General features: G+C 43.8%; 1 protein-coding gene across 11 annotated transcripts in view; it reads right to left on the reverse strand.

The window, feature by feature from the left end:
* The window catches only part of ARHGEF28 (Rho guanine nucleotide exchange factor 28), a 308,933-nt gene that overhangs the window by 269,747 nt on the left and 14,795 nt on the right, over positions 1 to 24,391 (reverse strand). Inside the window, exon 1 of one of the 11 annotated variants that reach the window (XM_033430009.1) lies at positions 7,115 to 7,190. The exons of 9 other annotated variants lie outside the window; for them this stretch is intronic. In XM_033430009.1, the coding sequence (XP_033285900.1) occupies positions 7,115 to 7,175 (61 nt within the window). In that variant the 5' untranslated portion in view covers positions 7,176 to 7,190. Of the gene's footprint in view, positions 1 to 5,280; positions 5,315 to 7,114; positions 7,191 to 24,391 lie in introns of those variants that run through there. One more of the 11 variants, XM_049707681.1, reaches the window with a different exon arrangement.

Below are 24,391 nucleotides of genomic sequence, written 5' to 3' on the forward strand. Positions count from 1 at the left end.
GCTCTTAAGATTGGATGTGCTCCAAAAACTGCAATGCCTGCTGTGAGGCAGGTAGAACTTGGGCCCTTTCCCTCTTACTATTTACTCAAGTCCCTTTTCAGATCATGTTTTCCATGGCTCTCGCATAACAGTGTGTTTCCTAAAGCAACACTGAGCTCATTATTCTGAAAAACTGCACTATTACAAAGGAAATGGGAACTAAATGCTACACTTTGCAGAACCTGAAGCAGTAAATGCCACATCAAGGCAGATCTTCACATGCCATGAACTGAACTACTCTCTATCTGTTCTAGGAAAAAAATGCAATCTGAAAAACTAACATTTGCACCAACAGAATACACAGGTGTGGTATGCGCATGCCTGAGTGTTTGTGTCTCCCCCCACAAATTCAAATGTTGAAAAGCTCACCCCCAGGATAATGGTATTAGGAGACAGGGCCTTTGGGAGGTTCTTAGCTCATCAGGGTGGAGTCCCCGTGAATGGAATTAGTACCCTTATAAAGATGACTCCACAGAGCTCCCCAGCCCCTCCTGCCATGTCAGGACACAACAAGAAGTCTATGACCCAGAAGAGGGGCCTCACCCAACCAGGCTGGCACCTGATCTTGGACTTCTAACCTCCAGAACTGTGAGAAATAAAGGTATTTCATAATAGCAATGCCAAATACATGATCACACTTAACAGATACCTCTCATCACCTGAGGTCTTCTCATCAACGTGACTAAATTTAGTTCATCTTAACCCCACTCGCAACATACACACATACAGGTCCACACACACTTTTACCTTTCATCTCCTAGTTCTTTACATTCCTATCTTCTAGTAGGTGATAGCTAACTAATCGAGTGATATAATCCAGGTTAATAGGGTAATGGAGAGTCATGGGTATAAAGTCTCGATCTTCCTACCAACAAATCATGCCTTCATTCAAAAACACGGACTCAGAGTCAGGAACACAGAAGGAAAGCAGGGCACACAGTGTGGAGCAAGCAGGTCTATGAGCCAAATTACAGAAAATATGCCATTCCCTGACTCAGTGCCTGTGTATGCGCCCACACGCAACACAGATCTGTCTAGGTGTGTGGCCTATACATTTAGATTACATATTTGTGGGGGGGAACCTCATTTTAGATGAGCGTTCACAGAGCACTCAGTAAAATACCGATACCATACAAAACGTCCCAGGTGTGGAATGTACCTAGTAAACTTAATTACAGTGACTGAGTGATTTATTGATAGACAGTCTATAACATCAATTCCAGACCACATCCATTACCCACCTCTGAAATGAGCTCATGCCAAGTTATGCTCTACCAATTCATTTCCCCCTTCTAACTACATTACATTTTTAGAAAGAACGACTTTGGTTCTTTCCTTTTTTCCTCCATCCTTAAGATGCCACCTCACTCTGAACAAAGACTTCATTTCCTATTTTGAAACCAATACTTTTCATCAATTGATCACATATTAGGCCATTAGAGCTCTTTCTTTCTGGCTCTGCCCTCCAATTCCCTCATCCATCTCCCCTCATGTGTTCTGGGTCCCATTTGTTTCCATTAGCTGAGGGACTTTGCACCCACAGAAGTCCGGGGTCTGCCCTCAGGAACTCCTGGCCTATTGGAGGAAGCATACAATAAAACAACCAGTGCCATGTAATTAACATTAGAATAAAGAAAAGCACTGGCTGCTAGCAGAGAACAGAGAAAAGGCACCAATCCTACCAGGAATGGGCTGGGTAAATTTGTAAGATGAGTTGACAAGGATTTGTTCCTTTAAGTGTTTAAGAAAACAGACTTTCTTTCTGCCAATATGATGGGTTAAATAACCTGAGACCCCTACTGCTCAAAGCATTAGTTAGACTATTTCAGGACTACTTCAAATGCATAGTTCGAACTCTCCCAAGAAAACAAGGGAGCTCTCCAACAGTCACAAAATTAAGACTCACTGAGAAATACAGTGATGACCTACTGAGAATCTTTGCCCTGAAGAGTTTGGCTGGTCTCGGCCCAGAAGACAGAGTTTAAATGGCCTTTGAGGGCAAGAGACAAAGTCATGGATCCATCTCCTGAATAAGGCAGTACCCAGAGCGCTCTACCTTTAGTCAAATAGAAAAGTATGACCACTAGTAAAAGGACAAGGCAAGGAACTTTGTCTCAGCCTAAGCTTTTCAAGAGCGGGGGGGAAAAGCGTTCCCTGGAAATCTTCAACTGAGAGATTAACATACAAAAAATAGTCCCAGGCAGGTAATGCTGCATTTGGAGTTAACTCAGATTTATGAAACTCCCACAGTTAGAGGCTCATTTGTCATAGGCTCACAATTCCAAATCATTAAACACTCTATGCAGCTATGCATCACAAGAAATACAGTCCAAACAGCAAGATCAGACCCTCAGAACTTCAAATAGACTAACCAAATATTCTAAAATATGAGCATATTTAAATAAGATGTTGAAAAAAATTACTGAAAGCATGAGAAAGGCACAGGACACTATCCTAAAACACCAGGAGGACTTGACAAAGAACCAAATAAAACTTCTGAAAATAAAAAGGTATAATGTCTGAAACTTCATTGGACAGGTTAAATAACAAAGAAAGAAAAATGAAAAGGTAATCAGTAAACTAGAATTTGAAATTTAAGAGATTACCCAGAATATAGTAAAAAGCTAGAGAAGGGGAAGGATATGAAAGAAGTTAAGGAACATGAAATATAGTATGAAAAGGTCCACATACTTTTTACAGGAGCTCCAGACTGAGATTAAAGGGACAAAAGAATATGTGAAGAGAGAATTTTGGAGAATTCTTATTAATTGATACAATTCTCAGATGCTGAAAATATATTGAGCTCCAACAAATCTCTATCTAGATACATCATAGTGAAAGTACAGAACACAGAGAGATCTTTAAAAAGAACTTTGCAGAATCATGTCTAGGTGTGATATTAAAATGAGTAATAATGGAGAATAATATATACTGCATTTTGTATGATCAGAGAAAAGTGAAGAAAAATATGTAAACTGTACACATTGGTTCTCTTACAATGAGAAACTGCTGGGAGTAATGGAAAGGTCTTTTAAAAATCTCTATTATTTTGCTGGTGATACCATGTCTTTTTTAAATAAAAATATTTAAATGTAAAATGTAAATTTTTTATATTTAAAATAATTTATTTATATTTAATAACTTGTTTTACATTTTAAATATTTAATTTTAATCTTTTAAATTAAAAAAAAATCAGCCGCAAAAGGAAAATAAATAAAACACCAAAACACCTTGGCTCTGCACTTTTTAAGCAGTGTGCTCCAAGGCCTCAGTTTCCTTACCTGTAAGAATGGGGTGATAGTGTCTACTTTGCAGAGCGGTGAAGATCAAAGCAGCTACTATAGGTAACTTTCCCAGTGTTGGTACTACAGTTCCTTATTTTAAGGCAAAATCTGCCTCCCCCTAATTTTCACCCATTAGTTCTAAACTGACCTCTGAAACTGCACAGAACTAGGCTAATGCCTTTTCCCACAATCTTTGATGACTACTTATCTCATCATCCCTTCTCCATCCCCTATGCTTTCTCTTCTCTAGGAGGAGAACTGTTTCTTTGATTATTTCCCTAATATCATTGCTTCAAGAACTATTCAATATTATCAGGCCCAAACTGGTCCACATTAACTACACTGCCCACTTTGCTAAAGGTAATAAAAGCCACTCAGGTTTATAACCCTAGAACGTTTACTTCTCTTCCTCCTTCACTTCCACACTCACTCATGTACCATGTAGTAATTACTTGGAGTCTCCCCCCCATCTTCCCCTCTTCATTCTCTTTACTAAACTGGCGTCCCATTCCCATCACCTCCCCCAACCTCCCAGCAATATTCCAAGAGTCTGTTAAGTGATCACCAGAAGCATGTTCCCCCCTCCCCACTTCTAAACCATCTTGGATATTAACACCAGGTTAAATACTCAATTTAATACCCAAAGTCATTGTTTCCCTTATTTTACTCCTCTGGTCAAGAACAAATCTTAGCCTCTAGCACCTATCAAATCAAATACAAACTCCCACACTGGGCTTCCAGAGCATCCTGCAATGTTGTTCATCCCACCCCTAACCTATCGTTCACCACTTCTTCACATAAATCTCACTTGACCCAGATTTGCTCCCCATGGGTCCCATGCCCAGACTCTACCACCTTACACTTCCATGAATCCCTTTCTGAATATTCTAACTCTGTAGCATGGGACACTAGGGTTTGAATCTTGGATCGAACACCTACTAACTCTGTGACCTTGGACTACCTCACTGGCCTCACAATATCTGTTGTAAGGATCAAATGGAATCCAGTACACAAAAGCCCTAGAGTAGAACTGACACTCAGTAGGTACTCAATAAACTCCAGGGTCCTCCCTCCCCTCATGTTCCCAATGTCTGCCCCTGTATGTTTTATTTATTCTACAATCTAACAGTTATATCCCAGCACTTGTTGCTATTTGTTTCATGTGTTTATCTTATATCCCCAGCTAAATTATTCTCTTGCATCCTTTGCTGTGTTCCATACATACCAAAAAATTAGGAGACTAAGTCCAATCATTATATATTCTTTGACGAGGAGTGGAGGTTAAGAGTGACTATTGTGTTTGAAAACACAACATATTCATTCAACAGCATTCGAGCAGCTACTGGGCAACAGGATACTATGTGCTGAGGAGATATAATTCAACAAGAGAAACAAAAATCCCAGCCCTTCTGAAGCTGACAGTACAATTTACAGGCAATAACAAATTTTCTAAGAGTACATTTGAAAGTGATATGTGCTATTTTAAAAATGAAGCAAAGGAGGAGGAAACAGTGGCAGGGGTGGGCAGTGGGGTGCAATTTTAAGTACAGTGGTCAGGAAAGACCTCATTGAGATGATGACATTTGAGCAAAGACTTAAAAGAGATGTAGGAGAGACCCATGCAGATGTCTGGGCTAAGAGTCTCAGGCAGAGGAAGGAGAGAGTGGGAAGTCGCGAAGCAAGGTGGGGACATCGACCAGTGCGAGCGTGATCAAGGAACAGCAAGGAGTCCGAGTGAGTAACATGGAGAGTGACAGAAAAAGGAAGACAGGAGCTTCTGGGCTGCTGAACACGTGGAGGTGCTGGGAGAGTGGCACGCTCAGAGGGAGCGTGGAAGTTCCACATACCTTGCCCTCTGCATCTCTTCCACATGGTTCTTCCTGAGTTACATCCTTTTTTAATAAACTGCTGCTCTATTGCAACTAAAGAATGATTCGTGAAAACCTGTTCAACTTACAGCAGCCTATCTTCAGCATCTTTCAGAAGATACTCGGTGACCAGAGGAAGTATTGAGAGCATCCTCAAAAAAACACATACCATCTACTGAAAGTTTTCAGAGTTTAAAAGCATGACTTCTCCCGGCTCTGGAAAAGTTGTAAAATCAGCAGAGACTGACATAGTCACTTCCACAATGCCTATAGGACCCCTCCATAGCAGCAGGAAAAGACAAAAGCAGCTCCACCTTTAAGAATTTCCAAGAAACCCACCGGAAGAGTTGTACCAGCTACCGTAAGTGTTGAGAAAATTTCCAAACCTGCCTCAACCATCAGATTGGCTGAACCAATAGCAAAAGCCTCACCACTTCCCCAAAGAGACGGGAGAGCCAGACCTGTACCAGCCACTGCCAGAGCTCCACCCCTTCCTAGATTAACTTCATTACCCACGACTAAATATTTACAGACTCCTGTGTCCTCAGGGTCCTCTGAACCTTCCGTACACACTGGGGGGGGGGGGCGGTGAGAAAAACTGCTTATGTCTTCTGCCTCCTTCCAAAGCTCTACGCTGAGCAGGCTAGAGCTCCACAGACAGAGGTTTGGAGCTTTCCAGGAAGGACAACGTTATAACTATATTTAAGAGGCTGTGACCAAGTCGCGTTTGTGTTTTTATTTTACAATACACTGCAGTAAAATCACACACATGGGGCTTCCCTGGTGGCGCAGTGGTTGAGAGTCCGCCTGCCGATGCAGGGGACACGGGTTCGTGCCCCGATCCGGGAAGATCCCACATGCCGCGGAGCGGCTGGGCCCGTGAGCCATGGCCGCTGAGCCTGCGCGTCCAGAGCCTGTGCTCCGCAACGGGAGAGGCCACAACAGTGAGAGGCCGGCGTACCCCGCAAAAAAAAAAAAAAAATCACACACATACCCTCAAAAAAAAAGGGGGACAGAGAAAAATGGAGGGCCTGATCACATAAGACCTTATATGTCATCGTGTGGGCTTGGGTTTCTCTAAGTATGATAGGATTCATTCGAGGGTTGCAAGCTAAGGTGTGACATGATCTGACATATATACTAACAGTATTATTCTAACTACTATGTTGCAGGTTGACAAAGGGACCCAGGGCAGAGTGGGGGACTTGTTTGTTTGGAGGCCACTGCAATGATCCAGGCAAGAGATGATGGTGGGCAAGAACAGAGTGGTAGCAAGGGCAGCAAGAGCAGTAACTGGATTCTGGACACATTCTGAAGACAAAAGCCAACTGGATTTCCTGGCAAATCGGAAGTGGGATGTGAGAGAAAGAGGGTGTCTCCAAAATTTGAAGACTGAGCTAAGGATGGAATTGCCATTAACGGAGATGGGGAGTGGCACAGGGGGTGCAGATTCGGGAAAGGAAACCAGGGATTCAGTTTGGGGCATAAGTTTGAGATGCCCACACGTGGAGAGCTGTCACACAGGCACTGAGATACACAGTCTGCAGTTTATTCTGCCCACCAAGTCCTTTTCCTGATTTATTCTCATCAAAGCACTAGTGGGAAGATAAGAGATTAAAAGGAGGAAGAGTAGGGACGGTTCCCTGCCCTTGAGGATGTGGAAATCTAAAAAGGGAACATGAAAGCCTTTTCTGCCACCTATGGCACAGCCTAAGCTGGAAATGGCATCTTCCTTTTCTAACACTTGGAAAGGCATCAAAGGAATGAGATGAGTACGTCCAAAGAGTGGTTTTAGACACAAAAACACGCCACCATGTTGACTGTCTGGGCTCCAGCTGTAGCCAGAATACATGCCAACGATACAAGCAAATGAAACCACATCCACCATTTTATGATAAAATCTCCCCCAAACTCCCCTCTTACAGTTCTGTTCTCCAGAGACAGTGTGGTCTCCAGGGCTATTTTCCTTGGAAATCATGATCATTTTCCAAAGGAAAATGTGTTCGGGTTTTCTAATGGTCAAGGAAGCGGACGAGACTAAGAACCCGGCAGCTTGAGTCAGCCCTGGCTCCCCTCCACAGGCCCCGCCCTGCCTCTGCCTCCTGACTTGGTTTCTCAGTGTGTAAATACTGCAACAGGGAAAATATTTTCCACTGCCTACACACAGGGCATTTGTGAGCATTAATGAATTAATGTGTATAAAACACGAGGAGCTACTCAAATAAAAGAACAATGAAACTCTATTTGTAAATTTTTGAGGTCCAGGCAGAGCAATCTTAACTCTTTTCGTACAAACCCCACTGGAAATCAGACTAAGATATCAGAAGTTATCCTGCACCAGCCTGAAGAGACAAAATGAGATAATGTCTGAAAGCTCTTTGTGAAGTTCAACTCCAATGTTAGGATTTCTAGCAACAAGATAAAAATGCAATATTAAACAGGTTAGGAATCATTACAAACCAACAAAAAGCTGTAGTTCTAGCAAAGCTCCCCGTGGTGGTTAAATGTGTTGACCTGTGAGGCCATATTCTGAGTTGTTGCTGGAAACATGACAAGACCCGGGAAGAAAATATGGGCTTTTGTCTAAGAGCCGTAGGATCGAGCACAGCGTAAGAGCCGTCCATGAAAAGAGCTTTGTTGAAGGCGTTTTCCCTTATTTTCTAGACGCTGTCCAAGTCCACTCAAGTGGTCACGGTTACCATTGAAGTGAAGAGGCCACTGTATATATTCTGCTAATAATCCAGGTAGACGGTCTTCCCTGCCCACTGTGATTTTTACTTCAGTATTCAAACAACCTTTCACGTTGTCTCATTCCTGGCTCAGACCATGCCAAAAACCAGATGAACGCACGACCTGGAGGTGGAACCTTTCCCCCACCAAGCAATGATGTGCTCTGATTACTGTGACCATCAGGTTTTCTCGCACCTCAGCTTTTCATTTCAGAAAGAGAAGAGCAAGTGGTGGCTAGAAGAATATCTGACACGCAGAGGGCAGAAACAACAAGCTACAAATGACTCCATGATTCACCTGGATCTAGACCAAAGATCTTGACGAGTTCATCCCGACAACGCTGCCGTGAGCAGGCCTGCACAGTCTCCCCACTGTGGACACCTGAGGCGGGAAGGGCTGACTCGCCCAAGGTCAGCGCGTTCTAATCCCTGAGCTGCTCATGACTCACGGTAAATTCCAAACTCCCAGTTCTGTGTTTACTGCACACGGACACTAATCTCCCAACTGGTTTCCCTACTTTTGGTCCCGGCTCCCTCCAGTCCGTGAGGCCCGCAACCAAAAGATTCTACTTCTTCAAATACTGCTCTGGGTGTCCAGCCCCCCTCACCTACTCTAAGCCTCTTGGTGGCTCCCCACTGCCGAGAGAGAGGAAAGGCCACCCTTCTACACCTGCCATTCTCACACGCTGTGTGTGAGCATCCCCCCCAGGGCGTCGGACAACACTTCCTTTTTCCTCTAGAGGGGGCTTTGTGGTGGTCTGGCTGTCGGGCATCCTTCCCTTTTTCCAGTTATCACCTGCATCCCCCCTCTGGGGAGCCCTCCACTGTGCACAGATGGAAGTAGGATCCCATTGTCCTCACAGAAGCCCACGGGAATTCGTTGCAGCCAGGGGTGGGTACGTGGTAGAGAGCTTATGCAAGGGAGTGCCTTAGGAGCAGTCAGGGTCGTAGTTAGGCATCAAGGTCTGTTTCTGTTATCACCCAAGAACTACGGCTAAAGCACTCTCTAGCCTATTTCCTACAACTTCCCATTACAGGCTGGCCATTCTATGAGGGTGGCCTACTGCGTATCCCCATCTCCCCCACCCAAACACTGCATGTACACTTCCACCCCTGTGCTATCTTCCTGGAGAACACAGGGCAGAGGTGCCTGACCGGGGTAAGCACAGGGCAGGAACAACAAACCCAGTCCAGGAGCTGGGCATGCTGAGTCTTGAAGGATGAAAGCAAGTGAAGTAGACTAAAGGGCAGGATGCGGGTATGGGGAGGAGACACATTCCAGCCTGTACGCTGAGCACAGAGAACACGTCAATCTATGTAGGATCTAAAGTCTCTTCTTTAGAGTTGTGTGCAAGATGACAAGGGGACCAAAGCTGAGACTAGAGATGCAAGCAGAGCTCCGCTCAGCACTTTACCATTTGAGTCTCCATCCTGAAGCTTAAGGGGTGGCTTAGAAGAAATATAAGAATAAATCCCTAAACGCCAGAAAGAGAGCAAAACTCTGTTTCTCCCAATTAGCTTTTTGAAATTCCTAACATTTACTCTTAATACATGCACTCACCTCCACAAAAGACAACATAATATTAAGTCAAGACACCTGCTTCAGTTAAACTCATTCCAAAATAATTTAGTTTTGCATACAGAGCACCCCACAAAAAAATCAACCCCATCACGTTCCTGAGCAAGGCAGGAGACAGAAGCAACTGCAGTGTGTCCAAGTGTCAGGCTGTGGAAAGAACCAAGGCAGAAAAGAGACCCATAACCTGGATCAGGGTTCTCAATCTGTCTCTAACTAGATGTGTGACTTTGGGCACGTTACTTAATTCAAGCCTTGATTTCCTTAACTGTAAAACGTGGCTAATGAAGACAACAGCTACGAGACTGTTAGGGTGATGAAACTGAATGTACCTAAAGCCCCTGGTACACATCAGCCACACAATGACACCGTCCCTTTCTTTCCAAGAAACAGTTCCCCCAACAAAGACCTCAGTTTCTGGAACGCATGTCCCTCACACCCTGAGGCATCACTGGAAAAGCAGTGGTCCAGGAGTGAGGAGATGTGGGTTCCTATAACTGCCATTTCCAACTGTGTGACTAGGAGAGGTCAACCAACCACTTGGGAGCTCCATTTCCATATCTGTAAAATGGAGACAATAATCACTGCCCACTCCTGGACATGCAAGGATTAAGGGAGGGTCACAGAAGCTTTTACGAACCCCAGATACATAAACTCTCATCACCTGGTATTTGTGTACTTATAAATGACCTTCTCTGAGACATATTTCTGACACCACCTCTGAAATTCCAGTTCAACCACTTTCCTCGTGTCACTCACGAACCTACAAAGACTCTTTATGCTTGTTAGCCCTCTTTCAAATTCTGTTTGATTTCCAACTCTCCTTAACGTGGTCCCACCTTACCTGGCTCTCGAATACTCTTTCCTCCTGCTCCCCCAGATTTGCAGGCTGTCCCTCTCATGGTCCACACTCACTCCCGCCCCTGCGCTGGCTCTCCTACCTAAAGCACCCTTCCGTCTCCCTCTCTATTGACCTAAGTGGATAAATCCTAACACCCAGCTTATTCTACCTGCTCCATTACACCGCTGGCAACTCCAGCAACAAGGATTCTCTCCTAGTTCTAAACTCCCTACCAGACTCTCAGTTGATATTTTACTAAATTCCCTAATTTCTCCTCTCTGCTAGTGTTCTCTTCAACTAGGTAACAAGCTTCTTGAGGGAAGAGAGCATGTCATTTTTATGCCCATTCCCCATTCCCTAAAAAGTTCAACATAGGGCTTCCCCGGTGGCGCAGTGGTTGACAGTCCGCCTGCCGATGCAGGGGACGCGGGTTCATGCCCCGATCCGGGAAGATCCCACATGCCGCAGAGCGGCTGGGCCCATGAGCCATGGCCGCTGAGCCTGCGCGTCCGGAGCCTGTGCTCCGCAACATGGACGGGAGGTTCTCACATCTCTCTGTGCACCAAAACTTTCAGCCTTGGTTCATTTCCACAAACTCTTAACAAGCACCTACTCTGTGCCTGATGTTAAGGAAACCAAGGTGAGCAGGGCAAGTTCCCAGATCTTAGAGGCTCAAGACACCAACAGGTCAATGACAGACTCCAGTCCAGTGGAGCAGGGGAAGCTGCAGATTCCAATGCTGACTTTCAATCTACAACCAGGGTTAAAACAAAACTGCCTCTTCCCTTGTAGGAACCGAGCCATGAATTTCTGACAAAGATGTACTTAATGCATTATGAGCAAAATATTGGGAATAATCGCAAAGTCTCACATTGAGAATAGATACTAATTTTATGCAGTCACTGAAAATGATAATTTTTGAAGGGTATTTAACAAGCACATTAATAATATCAAAAGTAAAAAACAAAGAATGCCCCGTGTACATACTATGTGATCCCAATTACGTTACGGTGAAACTAGCTGTCGTTGACCACAGGTTCACTGTCCACCAGGCCCCACCTCAAGCACTTCACACAATGACCACGACAAGGGCAGCCTGGGTGAGACCTTCCACATCCCCCATGATCTCCACCAGCTTCCCCCAAATAACACAACCTAACTAAAACTGTGTTTGGCTTCAAGACAAGCCCCCTCTTTCTAGTACAACTGCTTTCCCTCCATTCTTACTATAGTGAAAAGCTGGAGTTGCCTCTTAACATATGTTAATCATTTATTCTGCACCATTGTCCATAAAGTGTTGTTACTGTCATTTCATGGATGAGAAAACGGACGGAGGGCCCAAAGTCACCAGCTTAAAAAAAAAAAAAAAAAAAAAAGGTAGAGCTGGGAATTAGAGCCATGTATATCTCGTCCTGACCTCATTACCTGGACCATGACACCGAGAGCATTTTCCATCCCCCTCTCAGGCCCAACCAAACTCAGCAGACTGTCAAAGCCCCACGTGTATGATCAGGCCAGGGCTGAGTTCCTGGGAAATCTTACCGCATTCATGCTCTCACTATAACTCTCCTAAATGTATGAGACCTAATTGTAGCATTTGTCTTTCAAAAGTATTTTGGTCTCCCCGAGATGTAGAGTTTCAGAGTGTCTAAGAACTCCTCCACATGTGAATTATCAAGTAACCTGTATACAGACAAGCTTTTCATTTGGATAGATGAGAAAACTACATATACAGGTAATTTCAGTTAGGACACATCTCTCAGGTTATGAATGGGCCAGATTCCAACACTTGTAAATGGGTTATTTGCAGCTGCTACATGCCATGGGGGTTAAATATCCAGATCAGCCCACAAGAGCCTTTTTACCTCAAATACTAACCCGTGAGTATTTTTTTTCATAAATTTATTTATTTATTTATTTTTGGCTGCGTTGGGTCTTTGTCGCTCCATGCGGGTGAGTGGGGGCTACTCATCGTTGTGGTGAGTGGGCTTCTCATTGCGGTGGCCTCTCTTCTTGCGGAGCACAGGCTCTAGGAGTGCAGGCTTCAGTAGTTGTGGCTCGTGGGCTCAGTAGTTGTGGCTTGTGGGCTGTAGAGCACAGGCTCACTAGTTGTGGCGCACGTGCTTAGTTGCTCCGTGGCATGTGGGATCTTCCCGGACCTGGGCTCGAACCCGTGTCCCCTGCATTGGCAGGCGGATTCTTAACCACTGCACCATCAGGGAAGTCCCTAACCCGTGAGTATTGTCCTAAGCATCATGTTGACCCATGTGTCCACAGGACAATCAGAGTTCGCATTTAGAATTCCAAAAACATACTCCCTCCTGCTATAACCCTGGTTGTGGGATTAGACCCTTCTCCCTCCCCCACATTCATGGAGCCATGGAAGCCAGGACTCTTCCAACTTATGTGAGAATCAGGGCTGCAGTCTGAGGGCTGCGGCAGGGCCCAGCATCCGTAGTCTGGGTCCCCTTCCCTTTACTGCAGGGGGATGCAAGGGGCTGACCCACAGTCCCCTTCCCTGCCACCACCCACTGTGTTAGACATGGTGTCCCTGAGAAACGAATTTCTGTCCCAGTTTCTCCATTACCCTGTTACTATTCCTCAAGCAAGCACGGTCTCTTCTGATATTTTCCAGGTACTTTTTCTACTGGTAACAAATAGAAACATCCAATAGAAATGACAAATAAGAGTTGGTTACAAAATATACATTAAATTCACTGAGAAGAGGGGGTTCAAGTATGCTGTCCTGGCTTCATTTTACTCACTAGGAGCACGTCCCCCCGGGCAAGAATTGATAATTTCAAGTCTCTGAGCTCCAGTTTCCTGATCAAGAAAACAAGAGGGCTGAACTGCTTTACAGCGACAGCTCCTTAATCATAGACGGGGTGGCAATGAAACCTCTCCCAACACTCAGAGTGGGAGTCTGATATTTCTGGCTCTTCCTTGCTCTACCAACAAAATCATCCTTGGTTCTAAAAAGCTTCATCCAAACCCTCCTCAACCCCTTCAATTCTGGGTCAGGCGCTCCTGGGCCCCTCTCCCTCGCCAGCCCCACCACCACCAAGAGCATACCAAATCGGAAGAAAGCTACGTAAGTGATATTTCGGAGGCAGGACCATATAATGGTTAAAAGCCCAAGATTTAGATTCAGATATGTGTGTCAATCCAGTTGAGCAACTTACTAGCCTGTGACGCCAGGCAAGTCACTTAGTCTAAGCCTCTGTTTCCTCATTTATAAAAGGGGGACCCTAACAATGCCTATTTCATAAGATTGCTGTAAGAAGTGAGTAACACACATAAAGCCCTTAGCAGCCTGGCACATGCATGCACTATGATGCCATTATCGTGGTTGTGGTGGCAGTGATTATTACTGCTACAAATATTATTTCCCTGAAGGATGCTACAGCCTGATTGAAATGAGATTCTCCCCCAGAGGATGACTAACCTATAAAATTCAACCCAAGAGCCACTCCTGAGACAGGGAGAAGCTTCTGTTTGCAGGGGGCATTGAAAGATGCGGTGAGGGGCGAGGGGAGCTGCTGATGAGAAGTGGGAGAGGAAGGTGCAGTCCTATGCATTTACCCTTGCTCCTAACCTCCGTTCTCCAGGGAGAAGGGCCCTCACATCAAGGGCTAGCCCAGGAAAGGCATTCCTACAGCCACCTGACTCTGAGGGATGCAAGGCAGGCCTGTGCAAGAGAAGAACAGCCTGTCAGATCTAGAATTGAATTTGTTTAGGGAACAATCAGTCCCCTACGTCATTTAATGAGAAGCTGCATTCATGTTTCATTTAAAATTCTAGGAATCGCTGGTAAGTTTTACTGACTTACTTCTGGTACTACTGTGCTTCACATGTAAATTATCATCCTCTGCCTCTGTATTCTAGCAGCAGCAGATTTTTAATAGTATTTCCTGGAAATGGTCTACTTCCCCAAGCACTGAAAAGGAGCTCTCAATGTAAGGGGTTCCATGCAAACAGCTCCATCCAGTTAAGAGTGCGGAGCCACCCTCAACCAAAGCAAGATTCACTAGTTCAGGGAAAAGAGGCGTTTTCTGGACATAATTTTCTAAAACATTATTCATGGAACCAGAGAACCTGCCATTATATCAGCATGTGTATGTCAAACTAAAGCACCTCTGGATGTGAGTTCACAGCAAATTTGTCACAAAAAATCAAGATAAATTCACCCCCCCTGAGGACAATATAATTTTGATGCACAAGAAAGAAGAATATCCGTAAGAATGAGGATGATAATAAAGACAACGAAAAAACTTAATGAAATTCCCCAATCACTTTATTAGTTCACTTAACTAACACTTATTGGGTAATTAAAATGTGCCAAATACTGTACTAAGATCTAGAGAAAAGATGACTCAATCTTTGCCCTTAAAATGCTCAATCCAATGAGAATGATAGACTAAAACAGATTATATGCCCAGTGTGTCACAGGTAATACCAAGTAGTAGGATCAAATCAGAAGAGCAGAAACTGGTTGGAAGAGATGTGACAGACTGCCAGATGACCCCAGATATCCATTCTCCCCTTCATTTTAGTAGTAGGATCCTTCGATTTCAGCTGTGCACATGGCCAACCAGCTAAAGCTACATGGCCCAAAATGGTAGCCACTACCACACATGGCTTTTAAACACTTGAAATGTGACAAATCCTACATGTTGAAATGATATTTTAAATATACTGGGTGAATTTCACTTGTTTTCTATTTTTCAATATGGTTATTAGAAAATTTTAAGTTACATATGCAGCTCCCATTACCTTTGACAGTGCTGAGCTAAGGACTCTATTACCCAGCCTCCCCTGAAGTTCAATGTGGGCATACGATGAAGTTTTGGTTAGCAAAATGTGAACAGGAGTCCTGTCTACAGGGTCTGAGTCAGGCCCTTCAAAGGAAGGAGTGGGGCTTCCATACCCTCTTTCCCTCTTCTTACCGGTTAGATGCAGGTGTGTGGAGGTGAGCCAACTGCACTCATGCCAATAAGGTAATGCCCTATGGATGGGGGAGCAACATGAAAGAAGGAACATGGTCCTTGGATAACCTCACAGAGGGAGCCACCCGACTCTCCAGTTAGACTTTTATTACGTAAGAGAAATTCCTGCCTTGTTTAAGTCTCTCTAAAGTCACCTCAACTATATCCTAGCTAACAGAGGAGGGTGTAAAAGGCTTCCTAAAGGAGATCATACCTTTAAAGACATTTTCAAGAGCGTTAGTTAGCCAGGCAAAGGAGAGAGGTATATTGGGCATGAGGGCCAGGTGCAAAAAGAAGGGTGTTTGGGGCACAGGAGATGACAGGGTCAAGGCAGAGAGGCAAGGGCCAGTGGGACGTGTCCAGTGAGCTTTCAAACAGGAGCACAAGCTTGGAGACAGGGAGCTCTGGAAGAGGGAGAGATAGCACTCAAGGATGAGGCTGCAGGGCTTCCGTGGTGGCGCAGTGGTTGAGAGTCCGCCTGCCGATGCGGGGGACACGGGTTCGTGCCCCGGTCCGGGAGGATCCCGCGTGCCGCAGAGCGGCTGGGCCCGTGAGCCTGCGTGTCCGGAGCCTGTGCTCCGCAGCGGGAGAGGCCACAGCAGTGAGAGGCCCGCGTACCGCCAAAAAAAAAAAAAAAAAAGGATGAGGCTGCAAAGGCTGGTCAAATGCCTGAAAAGCCGTGAATGGTAGGTTGACAACCTGGAACTTTTTCACATAGGAATGGAGAACTACTGAAGATTGTACCTAAGGAGGGAACAATCATTCTGGTGCCAGTGCATAAAGTGGATGTTCAGGAGGCCACATCAAAGGCAGGAAGTGAAGGAGTATCCCAGACAAGGTGTGATCAGGGTCTGACCTGCAGCAGTAGCAGTGTGGAGAAGATGGGACAGAAGTAAGCCTGTTCAAAAGGTCCAGTCACCCTAGGGGGCGAGGAAGAGGGAGAAGTAAAACAGACTCTCAGACTTCTGGGCTAAAGGAGGGGACCAACAACTAAGGCAGGAGGTGGAGCCATTTGGAGTGGAGTAGGAGGTGACAGGCTCCGTTTCAGACACACGGAGATGTCGCCATTTGTGCCAAAGTCCCTTGCCTAGAGCTTAAATATGGTACCAGAAACAAGATGCAGATGCCAGGGGGATACTTACGTAGACACCCAGTGTCCACAGACATCAATGGCCCAACAGGGGATGGTAAACACCGGGAGGAAGGAGAGGAAGGGAAAAGGGAGGTAAAAGTTCATCAAAATCACAGGAATGTAAAACACTGCTGAGACTCTCCAGGCTCTTCTCAGAAAAATAAGTAGAGAAACAAACGTGCACAAGACTTTTTAGGGGCAAATGGCAAACAAAAAGGAGTAGAAACTATTATAAAAACTTTTGTCCAAAATGGCTCTCTTAACCTCTACCATTAAATTTTATCAGTAATAAAAGCATATCCCAAATGACTTAGAATACTTCATCTTCTCAAATTCATTACCATGTTTCCTAAGGAAGGATCACACATAAAGATACTGCAATTCCATTTTAAGTTTTATAAAACTAAAATTAATCAAAATGAGATTAAAATTTCATAGTGAGTAGTTTCTTTTCAAGACTCTAGACCACAGGATCTGCTATTTTTGCAGAACTTGTGTATTCACTTTGCCTATTTTTTAGGAAACAACCTGAGAAGAAATCCCATCACTTCTGAATTTTGAAAACGCTAGTGTGATTGGGAACCCTAACAACCCAGTTACATAAATATCTTTAAAAAAAAAAACATGACCCTGAGCAAGCTGCTTAACATCTCTGAGCTCTAGTTTCCTCATCTTTACCATGAAAATCTGACCCACCTTCCTACCTCCCAGAATTGTTGAGGATTATGTGAGACGTTAACAGGAGCCCTCTATTAACTGTAGAAGGAGACACAAATTTTATTTTCTTATACAGAAGAAACTCTGCAAGACTACTGAAAGTTCTTTCTTGGATGCAGTGGCAAGCTAGTGGATGGAGAGAAAGCAACAGTAATAATTAATCTTGATTTTCATAAAAAGTTTCCCAGGCAAAAAATAATCTATACCAGTGGACTTTAATACAGATTCCCAGGTGCCACCTGCTAGAGATTCTAATTCGAGCAGTCTCAGTGCCCAGGAAATTGTATTTCAAGCTCCCCTGCCCTCGACCCCAGGTAGTTCTAATGACCAGCTAGACTGGTGACTCAAAGCTAGAAAATGCTGGCCAGATCACAGACCCTTTTGCATTCACTGTAACTCAGCTGGCTGGATTCTGTGGCGGTCGGTCTATCCACTCATGCAGTATTTATTGCGAGCACCCGGTTTGCACCAGACACGGAGCTAGGTGCCGGGAGGGAGCCTATGATCTAGCAGGGGAAATTAAAGCCAACGCGCACACCAGCGATGACAACAGGGAGCTCTGACAGAGTAGATGCAGGTCCTCACGGAGCACGCAGGACAGGGGAAACTGACCCAGACTCCGAGAAGAACAGCAGGTAGCCAGGTTTTTGCAGGGAGCAGAGGAGTGCAGAGAAAAGGGAATGGTGAGCAGAGGGAGAAGTGCAAAGGCAGAAAACCAAGGTGTGTTCAGGGAGCTGCCTGAGACCTGTGTGGCAGGAGGGAAGGCCAGAGAGGAATGCAGGAGCCAGACCACGAAGGGTCGTGAAAATTATGAGGCACTGGTGAAGGATTCCGAGCAGAAAACTGACATGCTCAGGTTTATATTTTAGCAACTTCGCCCTGAGAGCAGTGGAAGATTGGTGTGTGAAGTGGGAGGTAGGAGGATGCAGACAGGTAAAGGGAGCCTGGAAACAGGGATTATAATTAGGAAACCATTAGAGTGATCTAGAGAAAAGAGGCCTGAACCATAGGGCACACAGTGGAGATCACAGGAAGAATTCCACAAACGTTAACTCAGGGTCTGCTAGTTAAATGCTTCTCTATAGCCTCGATTCCCACTAACTTAGCAGGTAATGTATAATGGGAAGACACAAGAGCAACATTTAGGGTGATCCTAGCAGTGGCATTCCTAGTGAATTTGATACCTAAAGCAGGTCATTTCATATCCCCCTCCTTGAGACTTCCCTGGCTGTCCAGTGGTTTGGACACCGTGCTTCCACTTCAGGGGGCCCGGGTTCGATCCCTGGTCGGGGAACTAAGACCCCGCATGCTGTGCAGTGCAGCAAAAAATATATATATTTTATATATATATATATACATATATATATGTATATATATCTCCCTCCTCTACATGACAAAATTTTCAGTAATAGTTTTTTTTAAGGCATAATAATGGCAGGAGATGCAGTGAAAATAATTATCTTATTGAACTACAAATATATAATCATGCCAGTAAAAAAAAATAATGCGAATGTCCATAAAGCTCTTAAATGTCTTCCAAAGATACAATGAAGACAACTACTAAACTGTGCCAGTCACACAACTTTTCTTCATTCGTCTTTTAGTTCCGAAACAAATTTCAACTCGGAAGATTTCAATTCAATAAAGTAAAATATTTCAAATATAAAATATTCACTTATGAAACAACATTAAGACTCACAACACTCGCTCTGCTTCACTGCTTTACATTTTAAACACAAGAACTCCAAGGGGTCACACAGAGTGACAGAATTAAAGTAACCCCAGTTTTGTTTCTTGTTTTTTTACCATCCCTCTCCTATCATTGCTGATTTCAAATCGACTGTTTAAATGTACTGTTAAATAGTACTACAGAGATCGGATACACAAACTGAACCCAAAGCAAGCTTGAACGATGCCAAATCTTTGATTTTACTCTCAGAACCAACTTGTATACTATGTGCTGGGGACCAAGTAGATAACTGGGAGTTGTCCAAATTCAACTCCATGTTGAATACAATGTTTATTAAACAAGTCATTAAATGTGTTAATTTGAAGCTTTCATAGATATTATTAAAATACCACAGTGACTGCAGGAATTATTTAGAGCTTAGACCAACAGAAGGATTCTGTGGGCAAGAAGTAACATTAACAGATATTGTTCATAATTGCTAGTTCATGGTGATAGCAAAACCAGACTGACTAGAGTCCATTTCTGCAGAAAAACTACTCCTTTATTGTCAGCACCCTGGCCGGGCAGCAGAGAGGGTCGGGGATGACCACTGCCCATCCTCGGGATGCCAATGAAACTGAAAAGGGCCAAGGGGACAGATGCAAGGCCAACAAGGAACAAGTGCAGAGTGGTAACGAGTTGAACAAAAGCAAACAGATAAATCCTTGGGAGTGACGATATCAGAAGTCAACTTCAAGTTCAAAATGAAACACATTTAAAATGTCGGGCTTCCCTGGTGGCGCAGTGGTTGAGAGTCCGCCTGCTGATGCAGGGGACACGGGTTCGTGCCCCGGTCTGGGAAGATCCCACATGCCGCAGAGCGGCTGGGCCCGTGAGCCATGGCCGCTGAGCCTGCGCGTCCAGAGACTGTGCTCCGCAACAGGAGAGGCCACAGCAGTGAGAGGCCCGCGTACCGCAAAAAAAAAAATTTTTTAAAAGTCAACAGGCTGCTGGAATGCATAAAAATTCTGTGAACAAACCACAGGTATTGAGAGGTCAGAACTCTGGGTCTAGGATATTGTGCCTAGCCTGGAGACTTCTCTCTAAGAAACAGCCACGAACTTAGAGGTCATAATTGACCCACCAGATAGCATATTAGATTCTATGGAAAAACAATTTTTAACTTCTGTTTTTCATCCTGGAAAGATTTAACATGACAAGGTATATAAGTCAGATCCTCTACCACTGACAAGTGTCTTACCTGAATTGTGACAAATGGCAAAGATGAGATACTTAGTTTCACTATGAAGACAAATCTGAAAATGCAGAGGGAGTGAACATTTGGATCAGTTGAAGAGCATAAGCTCTCCTCGTCTCTTTTACATGTGGACAAGCTGGCTTTCCCCTCTAAGCCTCCTGAGAGACACCACGGGAAACTGAAGAGAGAAAGGAGTCCCACAGACTAGGAAGGATCAATAAACAAACTGCTGGACCTAGAGCAGGTTGTTTAACCTCCCATATCTCCTTAGTTTCCTTATCTGTAAAACAAAAGAGGTTGTTGCAGGAGATAAAGATAAGAGACACAAGGCTCCAAGCAGAGTGCTGAACAAAGGGAAAGCAATTAACAAATGGTTATCATCATCTTCATTATCAAACTCCAAACCAAATGACACAGAGAGGTCTTTCTATAGCTGATGAAAATCTCACCCCATTCTCCCTGTAACAGGGCCCTCAAATGCTACAGGGGCCGCATGGATGGTTGGATAAACCTCATAAGCTTCATTCCTCCAACTGTACGAAGACAAAAAACGCAGTGGTTCTATCTATGGCCTATGACAAGCACACGCTTAGCTAATTATTATTAATTAGTTCATCTTTTACAGTAGGAACATTATGTACCCTATCTCCCACCCCCACCCCAAGATCCAGAAGTGAGGTTTTTTGGGGGGTTTTCCCAACTGTGTTAAACAGCCGGTTCATTCCCAGGGAGGTGGCCCAACTCAAGACTCTGGGATAACCAATGTATACTTAGCCCAAATCATTTCTAGTATGGAGACTCAATTGATAACAGTAACACAATTTTACAATTGAATGACTCCAAAGCCAGATGAGATGAGCAAAAACAATACTTGACCCTGTGGCTGCCTTTTTATTATGACCACCAACCCAAGACAGAAGGGTCTTTTCATCACTGGCTTTGAAGGATTAGAAGAGACTAATGCTTGGGGCTAATGAAAGAGTAAGGCAAACATTTACAAATCATTTAAGTGTACATACTCCCACCAACATATAAGAGAAGTACTCACAAAACCTCTCTTGGTGGCAATATATCTTTTCTGAAAGGGGGATTGTGGTCTCATGAAATGCCTCACTAACGCTTCTGCTCAAGTGGCTTTATACTCTGGCTAAGCAACAGAAGAGAAGAAAAACACTGGTTTTTGAGGGGGTTTTGTTTGTGTTTTACTTTTTTTTTTTTTTTGGCGGTACACGGGCCTCTCACTGTTGTGGCCTCTCCCGTCGCAGAGCAGAGGCTCCGGACGCGCAGGCTCAGCGGCCACGGCTCACGGGCCCAGCCGCTCCGCGGCACGTGGGATCCTCCCGGACCGGGGCATGAACCCGTGTCCCCTGCATCGGCAGGCGGACTCTCAACCACTGCGCCACCAGGGAAGCCCTGTGTTTTACTTTTTGCAACCTCTAGTACAGAAGCAGGGATTCCTGATAGAACATGTCACTCATCAGCCCCTTGTCTTACACAACAGGCCTCTTTGAGACGGCTCCACGTCTTCCTCCCATGTCGCTGAATGCAGACAAAAAGACCCAGGACTGGTATCGTACCAATTGATCACATTCGCTGCTTTTCCACGTGTATATTCACAGAGTTATGTCATAAAGAATTTTTCACAAACAGAACTGTCATCCTTTAGGTTTTGGTTTTGTATTTATATGTTATTTAAACTTGCCAAGTATTTCCATTTGATTGGCAAATTCCTCAGCTTTATCTAGAGGGCTGGTATTATCCCCATTAACAAGGGGGAACCTAGAAGTGCAAAACACTCTACTAAAGTTCAACTAGGTTTGTGCTCCCAATCTCAAGTTTAATTTTGAGACTAAGTGAGAACACCTGCATTTTATGCAAAAGTGGCCTGTTAATAAATTCTTAACTAGCTGACAGAACAGTTTTTTAAAACTTTTTTCTAATGTTAGTAGTGCAGAAGAAAGTTCTGCTTTGACCTCTTTGGCACTATAAATATCAAAACTCTGCCAAACTGATGGGTGAGTGGCATTCTGACACAAGGCATGTAAAATATACTTAATAAGGTTGCTTAACTTTCTTAGGGGATTTTCATATTGTACATGTAACTGTTTATATATTGCTCAGAGAGTCATAGAAGGCAACAGATGCGGAAACTGAGGACAGGGATATGAGTCCTGCTTATGGGCTTGTGGCTAGGTGCCCGCCCCATCCCTGAAAGAGGAATGCAGAGAAGAACGCAAGGAAGAGCTGAGATGAGGGGCAGGAACCCAGGCCCAGGTCACCCCGCTCCTGTAACCTTGCATACCGTAGTGCTAGTGTCCAAGACTTGCCATTTTCAAGACTGCTATTCACCCTATGAGCGTCTCACCTTAATCATATAGTGGTTTTGACACTTGTATTGATGCATTACAAAAATGGGACATTTATTGTTAACATTTCTGAAACAGACTGGTTTACCAATAAATGCTATTCTTTTTCTACACAACTTTGTTATTCCTAAATAAAAGAGTACAAATGTGAAAAACTAACTTCCTTACCATAGCTAAAAGCTTATACTAATGTGTCATAAGGACTGCCTGTGATTGCGTAAGTGATAATCACGACAGGCATGCCTTCTTCAAATCTACTCACAGTCTTCTAAGTTACATGGGATACACTATAAACTTACATGCTTTTAACGTCTAATGACGTTAAGACTCACTATACCATGTAATCCCACATCACAAGAAAGGGAAGACTTCCGGTGGAAGAAACCACTGTCTTTTTACTTAAAAGAAGTTACCTACTGTATACTTATACTTAAAATGCAATAATTCTTATGGACTTATATATACTACCAAATGTAAAATAGATAGCTAGTGGGAAGCAGCCACATAGCACAGGGAGATCAGCTCGGTGCTTTGTGACCACCTAGAGGGGTGGGATAGGGAGGGTGGGAGGGAGACACAAGAGGGAGGATATATGGGGATATATGTATATGTATAGCTGATTCACTTTGTTATAAAGCAGAAACTAACACACCATTGTAAAGCAATTATACTCCAATAAAGATGTTTAAAAAAATGCAATAATTCTGTATCCAAGAAAGAAAAATAAAGGATTTAAACCATAAACTTATCCTACCAAAGAAAGCAAGCAGTAAACCACAAAATCACACAAAAAATAAGGCAGACTATAAAATAAAATGCTGTGTCTGGTATCTCACTGATAAAAATACAATTTATAAAAGTGTTTTTATTATGTGACAGAATGCATGTAAGTTTAGTTATGATTTTATTGATACATACGCATTTTTACTAATCAGAAATATACTGACCAAAGGTAAACACATGAATGTTCAACAGCTGCACAAGTTATTGACTTAAAAATTCTTCTTTGCACACATCCATGTAATTTCTTAATGTAGAAAAAGGAGATTTCTGCACCTACTTCCACCGGAAGATGCTACAGGCCAAGGAAGGGTGTTTCATTGGCTCTTCCTCCCTGCCAGAGGCCCCAGCACTGATCATCTCAGAGCACTAAGCCCACACCTCCCCTAGAGCCACTGCACACGCTGCAAGGGCAGCCTGCATGACACACCTCATCAGGGGCTGCAGCAAACTTTCCACATCTCTCGTATTGCTTTGTATAGCACCTTGCTTATAACAGAGCCCAATATTTTATTTCCCTAACTTGTTTTATCTCAAGGTACCTCAAGGTCATTGTAAAAAATTGTGTTCAACTGCATATGTACACAGAAAATAAAAACTCCCTCTAATCTCTCCATAGATGACTGAACAATATTTCATGCACGTCTGGCCTTAGGCCAGGTCTGTCAACAGACACGTCTTAACACCTACTTAGCTAAATTTTACACGCTGGAGACAAGCAGATCTGCTCACCAGACAGAGTCATCCTGGCTGGACATCAGTCTTCAAAAAAGCTACTCATTCCCTCTTCCTTGTAATAAGCCTTAACTTCAATACAAACAAAAGTGCAGCAGCTACTCTAAAGAAGGAAAACAAGGAAAAGAAACTATGAAAGTATCAGTAGGGAAATCAACCACATATTTGGAATTCTATGGGAATAAGTTAACAGAAGAAAACAGGCACCTGGCAGGAAAAAATTTTAAGGAAATTATTGAGACGTGATACATTTCCTGTCAAAACAACACATGAGGTGGTGATTCATTTGATTAGTATCTTTTAAGCGCTATGCGACTTTAAATGCTCCATAAACTTAGTGATATTCAATTGTGGCAACAAAGGATTTTATTTTTTAAGTATTAAGCTGTTCAAATGATCCTGTGCCCAAGAA

The sequence above is a fragment of the Orcinus orca genome, chromosome 3, assembly GCF_937001465.1.
Source record: "Orcinus orca chromosome 3, mOrcOrc1.1, whole genome shotgun sequence".
NCBI lineage: Eukaryota > Metazoa > Chordata > Mammalia > Artiodactyla > Delphinidae > Orcinus > Orcinus orca.